This window comes from Phocoena sinus, chromosome 12 (assembly GCF_008692025.1).
Source record: "Phocoena sinus isolate mPhoSin1 chromosome 12, mPhoSin1.pri, whole genome shotgun sequence".
NCBI classification, from domain to species: domain Eukaryota; kingdom Metazoa; phylum Chordata; class Mammalia; order Artiodactyla; family Phocoenidae; genus Phocoena; species Phocoena sinus.
The window spans coordinates 10245601-10261052 of NC_045774.1; the positions used below are offsets into that span (position 1 = coordinate 10245601).

Consider the following 15452-nt stretch of genomic DNA (forward strand, 5'->3'; position numbering starts at 1 on the left):
AAAAACCCTGGGTGAACAATTGCAAAGGCCCATAACACTGGCCTTAAGACCTGAATTTCAGCCTATCTCTGAAACAAAATGCATCTCTACTGTAAACAACAATAAAGAAGACAGTAAACCCTAGGGAACTATATTCAACCTCCTGTGATAAGCCATAATGGAAAAGAATATGAAAAAGAATGTGTATAACTGAGTCACTTTGCTGCACAGCAATAATTAACACACTGTAATTCAACTATACTTCAAAAAAAATAAAATAAAATAAAATAAAATAAAACAGAGTTGGGATCAAAACCAAGTCCCACCACATTCAGGCATAACTTGCTGTAGGACCTCTGAGGGTCATTGTTAACATAATATAGGAGGTAACATCTATCTGCCATGCTAGAGTACAAGATTGGAAAGCTCTGGTTAGTGTTTCTGCTCTCCATGGCTCTCAAACTTTGGAAGGCATCAGAATTGCCCGCAGGAGTTAAATGCAGATCCCCAGCTACTCCCCACCCCTCCCCCCAAACAGTTTTGGAGTAAGAGAACTTACTTGAGCAAACACTCCAGGTGACTGTGATGCAGACAGTCCCTTTTTTTCTTTTTAGGAAACCACAGGTGTACATGTATCCAACGGCTCCGCCTTACCCTACTCTGAGTTCTATCTTTCCTTCACCTCCCAAGGCTAAATAATGCAAAGAGATATGCATCCACTCCTCTCCCCAAAGTCTAGCACTCTAAGGAAAATCAGTCAGTGGACTGGAGCTAGTTCTGCTATCCTTCCAGGTAAAAAGGTGGTCACTGCCCACACTAGCAATGCAGTTCTAAAAGTAACCCTATGTTTCAAACATCTGCAGAGAATCATCTTCTGGAATACATATACATAGAGCTTGTTACCCTAAGAACTTTTAAAAATCAAAGAAATTGATGAAGGAAGAATTTTACTGTTACATATGTAAGTTATGTTTTACTTTATTTTCTATACTTCAACAAATTGAAATGAGCATTTAAAGACAAATGAAGACAGCTGAGAGTAGCAAAAAACAATCCAGGAAAAATAAAAATTCCTCAATCTCCCTAGTGTCAGGATTTAAATATCAAACAAAGAGAATTGTATGAACAAATATAATGAGCCTCGATGATGCTTCTAACTGCATAACCTATTCTATCCTCAACTTCATCCCTCAGTCCCAATGGGGCGTCAGAGGAGAGAGAAAGTTGAAGGGGTATGAAGAGAACCACATCAGGTGTGAGTGCCAGTTCCTCGCGATATCCCCATCTACAGAGGAGGGGCTTCCTCCCCCACCTGCTCGCCGAGTCTGGGCAACTAGGATAAAGAGCTAGAGAACAAGTCCCGAGTGTACCCAAGTGTCCGGGCATCCAGTTCAATCCCATGGCTCCATCTCTACTGGAGACGGAGACGGAGATGGGGGAGAGGGGAAAGAAAAAAGTGAGGAAAAGAACTTTAAAAAGCTCACTCACTACTACAGCTACGTTAGAAACAGGGAATGGTGTGGAGCTTAAATGATTTTTAGACCAAATCCTGCTCTCGTGTTTGAGATCTTTCTTCAGCTTTTCATAAAACGTATCTTAAACAATGTAAGGTTTTCCTCTTCTATCACCACAGCAGACAGTCACAGCCAGCTGATTTGATCTTCTGCACATTTCTAAGGGAGCCTGATGCTCTGACGAGCAGCCTGTGGGACAGGTCGGAGCACAGCCTAACCCGGGGCCAGGCTGCACACACATCCCCGGCCTGCCTGGGGCTTTCCTCTTCTCAGGAGGGAGCTTCCATCACCTTTCCAAAAGTCAATTAAGTACTGAAAATATGGTTATTGCTATATAATTCCTCACTTCCTGGCTTTGTTTTCCTTTAATTCTGGTACTTGAAAGGAAGAAAATTATTTTAAAAATATTCTGAACATGAATATGGATAGCATTATCAAATTATAGTCCAATGCAGTTAGAGTCCCAGGTACAATCCAAAACATAAAAAGAGTAACTATTGAAAGTTTTCCATCAGAGAGCCAAAAATGCTTTATTACTGGAAACAATCTGTGCAAGATGTGAGAATTTTCTCTTCCTTTTCTCCACTTTTAATAAAATAAAAGCAAAGACCCAGGCAAGCATGGTTGCATAGGACCACCCTGATTTTTATAGCAATTAAAAACAAAACATTCATAGCAAATTTTAACATTATCAAAAAGTTTTTCTTCGTTCTCCAGTAGTTTTTCCTATTTGCTTATTTAAGAAGCTTTCAGGAATAACAAGAACCAAAACAAAACACACACACGAATACACACACGGAACTGACAATTCTACATAAACTGAAACTTTTATGGCAGCAAGTTACATCTATAGTATATTCAAAATTAGTGCTACATTTTTAATGTACTGCTCTGTCTCCCACGGGACAAAAAAGTAGGAGAGAGGGGAAAAGTTGCCACTTTCTCATTCCTGTCCTCCTAACCTCTGACCCCTACTCTCCCCCGCAAGCCAAGAGCCTTGCCAAGCAGGCCCTGAGCACCACGTGAGCTCCCAGGAACGTCTCCAACCTGAGTCTAGAAGCAGTTATGCGGTTGGTTACCCAAGCGAACAAGCAGAAATCAGTCTAGGAGTGGGCCTTGCTCCGACCTGAAAGCAACTCAAAAGTTTTCTCCTCAGGTGCTCACAAGCTCTTTAAACATAAAAGGAAATCCCCAGCCCTGGTTCAAAGCCTAGGACAACTGCGAGCCTGGTCAGCAAGAAGGAAAGAGAGTCAAATGCAAAGGAAACCCCAGGCTTTACTAGCAATCTCCTTTAAAACAAAGAATACCTTTATCAACTGACATCCCAAAAGTTTTTATTATCAAGTTAATTAACAGACTCCTGTGTTAATATCTAAATGCTGGGCAATTAATGGCAGCAAGCTATAAATGTCCTTGTCTTTGCTCTGACAACAAAATCTTATAAAGCAAACGATATGAGTGCTTCAGTAATGTAACACAGGCCTTCTATGCCTAATTTCCTCCCAAAGCTGCAGAATACAAGTGGCTTATAAATTAACATCCTGTTATATAAATAATAAGAAACAAAGATTAGAATAAATAATTAACAATAAAGAAATGTCTGTGCCACAATGCATCACCGTCAATACACTTAATGTAACATCTGAACTCCTTCACAGACTTCAGTGGCAAGTTATTAATTCTGAAGTATTTTACCCTCATTTCCAATGCTATCACCTTTTTTTCAAAATGATGCCCATTTTCCAAATACTTTGTTTACTGCATCTCCTTTTGAAAAATTCTGTCCACAAAGATGCCCAAATAAAGTGGTATTTTAGAAAATATAATTTAAACACTCGTTTCTACCGACGCACATGTAAGCAGACTTAGACTTCCAATTGGCTTAACTACTGAGCGATGATCCACTGTTCCAAGTGAACTGCTGAGCTAGAACTATTTTCTGCTTTAAAAAAATTATTGAAAAATAACCTTTTACTTCATTCTTAATCACTGAGGAAAAGCAATGAAATTCACCAGTTCCAAGCATAATTAATATGTTCCTTCTAAATGACCTTGACTACTGAACCAAACTTAAGAGTCTAGTTCAGTATCATTCAGGATTGGGCATTACCTCTGTTCTCACTAACAAAGAGTTAGTCCTACCCCAAGATCATTTTTTCTCTCACCAGCAAACTCTTACTCATTCTTCAAGACCTCCTCTGGGACACTTTTACTAGTATCTAGTCATAGCTCGAAAACACACCTCTCCTACTGTACTGTCTGTCATCTGCCCATGTTGACCCTTCTATTCAGCTGGGAATTCCTTCACTTCAGATACAATGTCTTATTAATCACTGGATTCCCAGCATAGAGAACATTCCCAAGCACAAAGGGATTCAATAAACAGTTTATGTTTTGCTTTTCCTGTCTTCTGCAACTTTTCCAATAAGCCTGAGGTTAAAAAAATATATTAAAAAGATAAAAGTTGTACCTTGAGAAGTATACACATTCATAATACCCAGTATTTCTCTCAAGAATCTGAGATAATTCTATCGGCTGGAAAAAAACTATACCTAAAAAGGCAAAGTTTGAAATACTCTCACTGCTTTAAACTAGAGTTTTGTTATTGCTGTTGCGTTTTAAGACCCTGATATATCCTCTTTAAACTGAGACTTACTTGAATGGAGTTACCTCCTACAAATTTTCTCTAAGGAAAGAAAGATTTTTTTCTAGCTATGGAAACAACAGTGTAGTTTAAAGCCATGAAAACAGTGTTCTGCAAGGCTGCCGACTGTCACAGTCCTGGAAAGGAAGCTAAATCAGCACAAGACCAATGTCAAAGGAAAGGGTATTGACGGACCGTCTGGTTTCCATACCAGGCAACTCCCTTCAGGTTACTCGATTCTTGGAACACTGCCCTGGACACCTAGCAGCTGCTTCCATTAGGAGCAGTGGGTAGAAGGTCTGGGAGAAACGTGTGCCACAAGAGAAACATGATCTCTTCTCCAGCATCTCACGAGAGTGGAACTGAAGTAGGACAGGAGTTGAGAGGCAAAAGGAAAAAGACGACGAGTCTATAGGTACAAGGAGGAGAGAGGAAGGTAACGAGAGTTTGCTCTCGTTACAGTGAACCAGGAAACAAACCTACCTATAATACTTTATGACCCAAGAATGACAAAACGGAAACTTTGAAACAAAAAATAAAACCATGAAAACTTACGGCATTAAGGGAGGTTTTCTCTACTGTACCGAATTATTAAATCTCAGGTGAAGGAGTTTGAGCAAGTAAACTAGGATACAAAAATGCTTCCAAATGGAAGCAACCTCTTCAAATAGCTTTTTTTTTAAAACAAGAATTAAATTTTAAAAGAATTTTAAAATTAACACCTTTTAAAAGCAGGAAATGTCAGCATGCTGAGTAAATAAAATGTTTGGTGACTGGACAGTTCATGTCCCTGTTGTATTAGTTCATCTCTTGGACTACAATAGGAAGAATAAACCAGGCCTACTATTACTTACTGATTTTTACTGTGTGTGTGTGTGTGTGTACACTTTATTTGCAAACTTAGGATATCTCCACACTTTGGGGTACCTTACTTTTTCTGTTAAACAATTCTGTGAGCATGTTATTTAAAATGTTCAATATTTTCATTGTATATAATGCTGTTATATGGTAATAAATTGCATGGATTCAAACCCTGTTCACAATTTTGAGCTGTTCATACAATATAACTCTATCACTCTCATTCGTACCAGTGGAGTTCATTGTTATTACACACATAGATGCAAGCCTCTGACTATTTCACAAGTCTTCTAATGTAGACACATCTGAGCAATATTTTATTATAAACTTTCTGTCCTTTCCATTACATTTATGGCATTATACTGATGTTTGAAACTTTGTATATAGGTAACTCATTATGTATGAACTTTATCTCAGAAAAAAATAAGGAAGCCTAAGTTATTCATATTGATAAGATTTCAAGGGGGCGGTTAGTTGTCACAAGGATAAGGAAATGCAATGAAATTTAAGGGTGTAAGGTAGGAATGCTAGATTGTCCTATGATGTACAAGAGATTGATCCAACAGATCATCATACCACATCACACATTCATTTCACAAGTCCCAGCATTCATTTAGATTTAAAAACAAACAAAAAGCTAACTATTTGTCTAAGCCTAGAACCCAACTCCATTCTGCATATAAGAACAAACTATTGTTAAAACAACTTTATTGATATACTGAATTTTCTAGGAATAAAACTACCATATATACTGATGGAAGATTATATTTTGTTTTGGTCGGACTCTGACCAAGAGCTGCTCATCATCTTAAAAGATGACATCTCCACTGACAACCCTGCCTAAGACATCTGAGAGGCTGATACCACACTCCTGCATCAGCCTCATTGTGTAGCTGTCAGGCCCACACTGATCCCACATATACACGCAAGCTTTCATTTCACAAACCTTCAGTGTAGTCATGCCAGAGCATTTATTTAGTTAAACACAATATTTTATTATACGCCACTTTCTTTTCACTTTTCCATGTACAGTTAGTGCATTATTGAGAACTGTTTAAAAATTTTGTGTAGTAACATACAGTATCTATGAATTTTGTATAGGTAACATATTACCTATGAATTTATTTCAAAAGAATAAAGGAGGCAGTAGAAAAGTTTTATTATAGGGACTTCCCTGGTGGCGCCGTGGTTAAGAATCAGCCTGCCAATGAAGGAGACACAGGTTTGAGTCCTGGTCCGGGAAGAGCCCACATGCCGCAGAGCAACTAAGCCAATGCGCCACAACTACTGAGCCGGTGTTATAGAGACCATGAGCCACAACTACTGAGCCCGCGTGCCACAGCTACTGAAGCCTGCATGCCTAGAGCCCGTGCTCCACAACAAAGAGAAGCCACTGCAATGAGAAGCCCACACACTGCAACGAAGAGTAGCCCCCTCTCGCCGCGACGAGAGAAAGCCCGCACGCAGCAATGAAGACCCAACACAGCCAAAAATATAAGCAAATAAATTTATTTAAAAAAAGTTTCATTATAAAATAGGAATGTACTGTCTGTATGTTCTAAATTATTATATTACATGTTTATATGGTTTTAAACTGTATACAAGATATCAAATAAACAACCAGAAAATAGAAGACAGTACCAGTTCCAGGAGTATGGCAGATTGGATACTCTAAGTACCTATAATTGAAATATCTAAAATACTTGATAACATGCCTTTTTAAATGGATCACAAACTTGGCATGAATGTGACTGAAACGAAGAACACAGAAAGTAAACCAAGAACATGGAAAGTAAGAGAGCAATAGAAACTGACTTCTGTTTTGGGTTTTAACTTTCCATTTGATGACTATACAGGGAACAGGGGAAAGGAGGAATCTAGGGCCCCCCAAAAGGGAGTAAAATATGAGACAATACCTCTCAAATAACTTAGGGACTAAAAAGGGCTACATCCATCATTTAAGAGCATGAAAACTCACTAAAGAGAAGGGAAAAATACCTGTCTTGAACTTGATACTGAGAGGTAGGAGGAGTTAAGAAATGACTCCTTTGAGAATTAGCAACCACAGGCTAACCATCACCAGAGTTTCTGGTCAAAATTAACACTTCATGGTGCGCTCTATAAAACCTCAAGAAGAGAATTCCATTTAAAATGGTCCCAGAGGCCGTATGACCTGAACCCACTGATCAATCTTAATACCAGTTGTGGTAGGACAACGAAATATTAGGATGTTAACATCCTGATGTAACACCCTCACTTCATCACCTATGAAATATACAAACCATGTCAGTCAGTAAGGACGTGTAACAAGCCACCCCAAACTTAGTGGCCTAAAGCCACCAGCATGTATTATGCTCACAGATTCTGTGGGTGAGGAATTCGGACAGAGTACAAAAGGGAGAGCCTATCCTCATCACAATGTCTCTACAGCCTCAGCTGGAAGACAGTTGATAGTCACCAGACGGCCTGGGGCTGGGACCATTTGGAGGCTTCTTCACTCAAAGGGAGGGTCACAGACCCCTCCACTAAACAGAAGCAGTGACCTAAACACAATCACAGACAAAAATGTTTAACTTCAAGCCTTTGGATCTAACTTGCAATTTACAAGAAACAGAGGGGCTAGATGAACAAATTAAGCCACATCAAGGGAAAACAATCAGACAAAGCCATTTCATAGGACAACTGACTCAGTTTTTTCAACATGCCAAAGGCATGAATGGGGGTGGGGTAAAAAAGAACTGTTCCAGATGAAAAGACTTAAGGACCAAATCAATGTAGTAACCTTGTATGAACTATAAATAAGGCATTCTGATGACAACTGGGGATATCCGAATATGGCTAGGTTAGCAAATGTAAAGAACTTATGGTGGCATGTGAATGCGCATTCTATCATCCTGTTTGTCAGCCTATTAAGAACTTTCTAAGCAATAAAACTTTACAAACTAAAACGTGAAATATGATTCCTGATGACTAGTGCCCACAAGCAACTGGCAAAAGCATACAACAATCCTTCTGAGGGAACAGGACACAAACCCAAGCCTCAATAAAACTATTTAAAAAGATGAATGAAGGGAAGTCAGAAAATTCTTAGAACTAAAAGAGAACAAAAATAATGCACATCAAAATTTGAGAGATTTGGGCTTCCCTGGTGGCACAGTGGTTGAGAGTCCACCAGCCGATGCAGGGGACACGGGTTCGTGCCCCGGTCCGGGAAGATCCCACATGCCGCGGAGCGGCTGGGCCCGTGAGCCGTGGCCGCTGAGCCTGCGCGTCCGGAGCCTGTGCTCCGCAACGGGAGAGGCCACAACAGTGAGAGGCCCGCGTACCAGAAAAAAAAAAAAAAAAAAAAAATTTGAGAGATTTAGCCAAAGTAGTACTTAGGAGGAAATTTTTTAGTCATATTTATTTGGCTTTATCAGACAAAAAGCAAGATATAATCAAAGTAAGAACAGAATTGAAACTTATAAAAAAGAACATGTAATAAGGAGGACAGTGACCAAACTTGTTTTGGAAAGACAAACCACTGGCAAGATTAATCAAGATTAATAAAAGAAGGAATAACATTATTAATTAAAATGCTTAACTCTGGATGTTATAAAAATTAAAGAAATAAAGACTATTATGAACTTCAGGTTAATAAACTTGAAAGCCTTGATGAAATGGATACATATATAGGAATATATATAAGTAAAAAGCCGACTCAAGAAGAATTCGATAACTTGATATGCCTATATTCACAAAAGAAATAAGATCAAAAATCAGGAATGGGACAAAAGTTAAAACATCAAGGGCTACACAATCCTTTATGACTTTACAGATGCTTCTACCAAACACTCCAAAAGCAGGTAATTCCAGACTTTAAAGTCTTCCAGTAAGTTTAAAAAGGGGGCTTCCCTGGTGGCGCAGTGGTTGAGAGCCCACCTGCCGATGCAGGGGACACGGGTTCGTGCCCTGGTCCAGGAAGATCCCACGTGCCACGGCGTGGCTGGGCCCGTGAGCCACGGCCGCTGAGCCTGCGCTCCATAACGGGAGAGGCCACAACAGTGAAAGGCCTGCGTACCGCAAAAAAAAAAAAAAAAAAAAAAAAAAAAAAGGGACTAGTTTGGGAGCTCCCTGGTGGCCTAATGGTTAGGATTCTGGGCTTTCACTGCCATGGTCTGGGTTCAATCCCTGGTAGGGAAACTGAGATCCCGCAAGTCACGCAGCAGTGTGGCCAAAAATTTTTAAAAAGGTGCGGGGGCGGGGAGAGGGGGCGAGACTAGTGTCTAACTCATTCTGCAAAACTTCGTAATACAGATAACAAAACCGCACGAGGATAATTACAGTCCAATCCCTTTTATGAACAGTGATTCAAGAAACCTAAATAAATGTCAGCCGACTGAATTCAGTGATGTGCAAAAAATATGTCACAAGGCTAGGTTTATTCTAGAATGCGTGTTTGGCATAATACTTAAAAAAATGTAATATACCCCAATAACAGATTATAAGAGGGAAAACAAAGTGATCATCCCAAAACACACAAAAAAAACACATAAGATAAAATTCAGCATCCATTCATGATAAATTCTTAGCAACCTAGAAAAAGAAGGGAACTTCCTTATCCAACAATGGGCAGCTACAAAGAAAAGAAAAGAAAAAGAGAGTAAACATTATATTTAATGATGAAATGCTGAAAGCCTTCTTTTAGATCGGAGATAATACAAAAACAGACAGTCCTTTCAAATGCATTGAAGAAGCTGTCTGAGGAAGGACAAAAGAAGGGGAGATGGGAGTGTTTTTTTTTTAAGCAATTAAAAAAATAAAATTTGGAAAACATAAGAGAATCTATAAATGATTAGAGTTAGTAGAATTCACAAGAATTTAAAAGGGTCAATGTACAATAAAATTTAATATACCAAGTTCATTATATTTGTATATACCTGAAACAATGAGAAAATGTAATATAATAAAAATATAAAATCTATGTTTACAATACCAAGAAAAATATAACGTATATAGGAATAATTCTAACCAAAAAGTACGACAGTTCTTTTTGAAGAATATTATAAAAGAAATTTAAAACTATCTAAACAAATGAAGAAATGGAGAGAGAAGTCATTCAGGAAGAGGAGGGACAGTGGGGTAGGAATGTGAGAAGAAAAGGAAAATCAGCCCTGAGAACAAGCAGACCGGAGCACCACCCATAGCACATAAGCAGTGCTGAAAGCAGATTTGGACAAGGCCACTTTTTGACAACAAAAATGACTATAAACATCTGCCTCTTCTTACTAACACTGTCTTTCTCTAAGCGACTGGTGCTTCTTTACCAATGACAAAGCCCGGACACACTTAAGTCCTGCCTCATGGCTCAAAATTAAGACACCTAACCACCAAATGCTCACAGCTGCTTTGAAGTAGCCAGTCCAGACTGACCCTCACTCCCCTGATACCTCTTAGAACCAACCAGCACACACCCCAACCCCTACCCTATAAACCTCCCAACCCCACACCTTCCGTGAGGCTCCAAGGGGCGTGTTCTCCCTGGCCCCTAGTAACCCAAGCCAGGTAAACCCAGCTCGTTCTATTACGTGTGTTGCTAATTGTTCAAATGAGGTACTTTTTTTAACTCATTATTTTATAAGTATCACCTATTTCACATAAAACAAAAAAGGTACAATGAAAAAAAATCCCATTATAATAACAACAAAAAAGACAAAATTCTTAGGAAAAAGCACGGTAAAAAATGAAAAGTTTATATGAAAAATAAGCAAACACAAATTGCCAAGAGAGCTCTGAAAAGAGTAATGAAGATGTACTAACCCTACCAGATATTAAAACATGATAAAAACAGTACAGTACTGGCGCACTAACAGAAGGACCAATGGTAAAGAATAAAAGTCCCAGAATAACCTCAAACACTGTACATAAAGGAAAATTTTAAAAGTTTAAAAGGAAAGATAACAGTAATGGTTAATTTTATGTGTCAAGTTGGAGAGTATTTGGGGATGAAATTAGCAAATCAGTGACCTTGAGTAAAGCAGATTACCCTCCATAATGTGGGTGGGCCTCATCCAATCAGTTGAAGGCCTAAATAGAACAAAAAGACCAGCCCCCCAAGCAAGAGGGAGTTCTCCAGCAGACTGCCTTCAGGCTTCATCTTTACCATCAGCTCTCCTGGGTCTCAGCCTGCTGGTCCACGCTAGATTTTGGACTTTCCAGCTTCCATAACTGTCTGAGTCAATTCCTTAAAATAAAATATCTTCATCCTAACCAATAGGCTAGTTCTCTGGCGAGACCTAATACAAGAAAAGTTACTTAACCAAGTGGTCATCTAGAGAAAAAAAATTATGTTGGATCACACCTCTCTCCATAGATTAGGATAAGTGAAATATAGAAATTACTCTATGAAAATACTACAAAATAACAGGGGACAGTTCCTTTGTAACTTCAGAGTATGGAAGGTTCATAATCTCACTAAAAATAAAATCCAGATATCATAAAAGAAAACACTGCTAATTCTGACTACATACACATTTTTTTAAATTCAAAAAACCCTTCTGCATGACAAAAAAAATGTACCACGATTAATGTCAAAAGACAAATGATAAGATGCGGAAGTGAGTAATTCATATCACGGACAGAGGTCTAGTCTCCCTAATATACCTAGTTTTTATTATATAAATCAATTTTTAAGAGACAAACAACTGAATAGAAAAATTCAAGATAAAAAGATATGAACTGACAGTCCAGGAATAAAGGAAATGTAAACATTTTTACATATATAAAATGTTCAAAATCACTCATAACAAGAAAAATGTAAATTAAAACTACATTATCAGATTGGTAAAAAGCCAGAAGCTTCTTAAAACCATGCTACTGGCACATGGTAGGTACTCTCACACATCGATGGTGGGAGTATAAACTGGCACAACCCCTAAGAGGAACAATCTAGCAATATTTACCAGAATTACAACTGCATATACCCACTGATACAGCCAGGAATTTATCCTACAGATACACTTGGACATTTGTGAAATGACACATATACAGAGCATCATGGCATTGTTTGAATTGCAAATAACTAAAAATAATCTAAATGCCCATCAAAAGAGAACTGGTTAAGTACATTATGATATGTCCATAAAATGGAATGAAGCTATAAAAAAGAATGGAGGATTGCTTTATGTACTCCTTTGGAAAGAACCACAGAAAATATATTTAAGTGGGTAGGGAAGGGGGAATGACAAAGAACAGAAGAATGTTTACAGTATGTTACAGTGTACCAACATTTGTGTAAAAATAGAGCTAACAATTAAAATACGGTATTTTGCTTCTTTATATAAAGAAACATACAATAAACTAATGAAGTGGTTATCTAGCAAAGGGTGAGGAGGGTGGTGAGCTAGGCAAGAGGAACTATGGTGGAGACTGGAATCTGTACCCTTTCCTTGTACTTGTTAATTTTTGAACCATATGAATGTATTGATTATCCAAAACATTACACATTAAAAAATGTTAAAGACACAAAGTGAGGTATCTTAATGGAACCCTAAAATTACCTTTTGTATCAACCACATTAACAAAAGACACAAAGTCATACTTGCTGATTATCTCCTAATACAAAAATCAACAGACTGTGTATGCTATATCTGGGAACAAAAGGAAAGTCTACAGGAAGGAATGTTCTGTCTGTTACGAAACACTGGCTTCTTACATTAAATACAGTTGAGCTCCTTTGTTTTTTAAATGCATGTGAATTCAGCATTCTAAATTCTTATTAAAATTTGGCTTGATTTTGAAAATATTCTAGTGGTTATTTTTACTTTGTTTTGGGATAGATTTGGGGGGATTATTCTGGTTTTGGAGGTGCTAACTATATCTAAAATGCTAGATCTCATTTCCTAGATAAACTTTCCAAATCTATCTGAACATCAAATTCCCTAAAAAGTAAAACTGTTCCTGTCAAACCAGACCCTCTGATTAGACTACCTAAATGTCTCAAGCTACCTAAATGTCTCTGATTTCCATTTCTTTGTCCCAGAAGAGTTTACTGAAACTTAAACTTAAAAAATATTTAGACATTCTATATAGTTAGGGAGTATGAAAACAAGAAAAAATTTCCAATATACTTTGAGAAATATTTGTTTTTCCTCAGAATATACCCCAAAAAATGACAGTATTTACATTAAGGAATCATTTTTATATAGTATTTCCTGACATATAATTTATTGTATTCAAGTCAATAAAATAACAGCAGTATCGTTCAAAGCATAAAAGAGGCCTAAACTAAGCACATTAAAATAGTATTCATTAAAATAAGATTTGACCCATAGTATGCTTTAAATATTTAAATATGAAGGATATTAAATAACTAATTGCCATGTGGAAGAAGTCATCAGTGAATGCTTCATAAAGGAAGTAAATTTTGAACTTGGTCTTGAAGGAAATGACAGGCACTCAGAATCCTTAATCAAATTGGTTTTACAATCAGAGATTCATTTTAGCTCACTGAAGGAAAATGAGTAATATAATCTCTCTATTGAGTCCTCCTTAAACTCTGATGACATGACAAAACATTCTGTCTACAGAGAAGCTCAATAAGGCTCTGAAAGCCCAGGAAAAGCCTGTAACTTTATATATCATAAACCCAGACACCAGTCTCTCTCACTTAAAAAGAAACGGTATTGAAAGGTTATTTAATTTTCCCACATTTTAATAAAAGACCAGACTGAATAACTTTGAAATAATGTACATTCCTACCTCTATAAATTGCTTTATATAAAACCAAAATTTTGAAAACATATATGCAAAAAACAAGATTCTACAGATCTTCAATCTCAGCTGTTGTTTTAACATGTTTTCTTTGAAGTCATAAACTCTTTTTGGAACTCAAATAAAAGTCACATGGGAAAAGACTCCAAAGAACCCAAGAAAATACTTAAGAAATCGGCTGAATTTATTAAAATTAAGCTTCATATATTTATATATGTTGCTTAGCATCTACAACCTCTTCAAGCTGTGTAAGTAGCACTTTAAAAACTGAATAGTCAATGTCACTGTCTTCCCCTCTCTTCACCACCCCCAACCCACAAAAATGAAAGGAGAGAGGAAAATATAAAACGCAAAGTTACATTTTGACGCTTATGACGGAAAGTGCTATGAAAGCTCTATTTGAATTCAGAGTACAGGTCCTGAGCTCACGATACCTTTTAATATCACTCAGCGACAATCTCTAAAACAAGATGAAACTTAATCACTGTACCAAATGCATATGTACCATTTTTCTACAAATCATGTAAGCTGACATGCACAGCCCAATAACCTAGGAGTATTTAATGAGGCTGATTTAAACTAGAAAGTGTTTAACACACTTAAAAGTACATGATTCCCTTTAGTATTTTAATATATTGTAATTGAAGCGACTATCTGTCTATAAGCTAGTTTAGGAAGAATAACACTGCCAAAGGCAACAATGTTTTGACCCAGTAGCACGTACCATTAAAACAAGAACAAATCAAAAGAAGGCTCAACATAAAAACACCATGTATGTGTGCCAACTAGATAGATTAAATGATCAATAAAACCATTTTCCGGAATAAGCCTCAACGGAGTGACAGAGTACTTTCTGGAAAGATTCAGAACACAGATGACAAAGAACATGAAATGACTGACATTTTCTGCTGTCACTAACCAGTAATGTAAGAAGCTATTAAACTAGTCATTCTTCTTCCCACCCTTCAATCTCAAACATCCATTCGTAAACAAAGAGTTTAGGTTATAGTTCTGCATTTTCTCAAAACTTCAATTTTTCCCACTGAGAACAGAAATGTTTTCAATGGGCCGGGAAGACATCTCAGAACAGAGGCCTGGGGACCAGGACTGTGCTCACCTGCTGCGGCTGGTACCTCTGCTGGGGCTGGGACGGCAGATACTGCGCCTGCGGCTGCTGGCTGTAGTAAGGCTGCTGGCCCTGCTGGCAGTAACCGCTCACACCTGGCTGGCCATACTGAGGCGGCACCTGTCACGAAGTCAAGCGGGGCAAGTGAGAAAGTCAAGACGTGCCATTCAGCGAAATCAAATATGGTTTCAATTCAGCAACAGGAAGTGGGTTCTTTGCTAAGCAATTGAATTCGATATTTTTAATGTTCTCCCCATTAGATAAATTGGCATACTGCTTTCTACTCATATACTATCAATGAAGACAAAAGAAAAAGTATTTTTTGAAGCAGAGTTAAATTATCAGACATCAAAAATTGATAATTTCACAAACATCCAGTGGCAGGGTCGGGGGGAGTTCCTAATACTGACGTCAAAAAATTGTTTCTGCTAGGGCTTCCCTGGTGGCGCAGTGGTTGAGAGTCCACATGCCGATGCAGGGGACACGGGTTCGTGCCCCGGTCTGGGAAGATCCCACATGCCACGGAGTGGCTGGGCCCGTGAGCCATGGCCGCTGAGCCTGCGCGTCCGGAGCCTGTGCT

The 15452-nt window shown here is 38.1% G+C and overlaps 1 protein-coding gene across 4 annotated transcripts in view; it reads right to left on the reverse strand.

Annotated features, from left to right (window-relative positions):
• Positions 1 to 15452, reverse strand: part of ARID1B (AT-rich interaction domain 1B) — a 416165-nt gene that overhangs the window by 269950 nt on the left and 130763 nt on the right. For all 4 annotated transcript variants that reach the window (XM_032650747.1, XM_032650746.1, XM_032650749.1 and 1 more), the window contains exon 3: positions 14864 to 14992. In XM_032650747.1, the coding sequence (XP_032506638.1) occupies positions 14864 to 14992 (129 nt within the window). The remainder of the gene's footprint in view (positions 1 to 14863; positions 14993 to 15452) is intronic.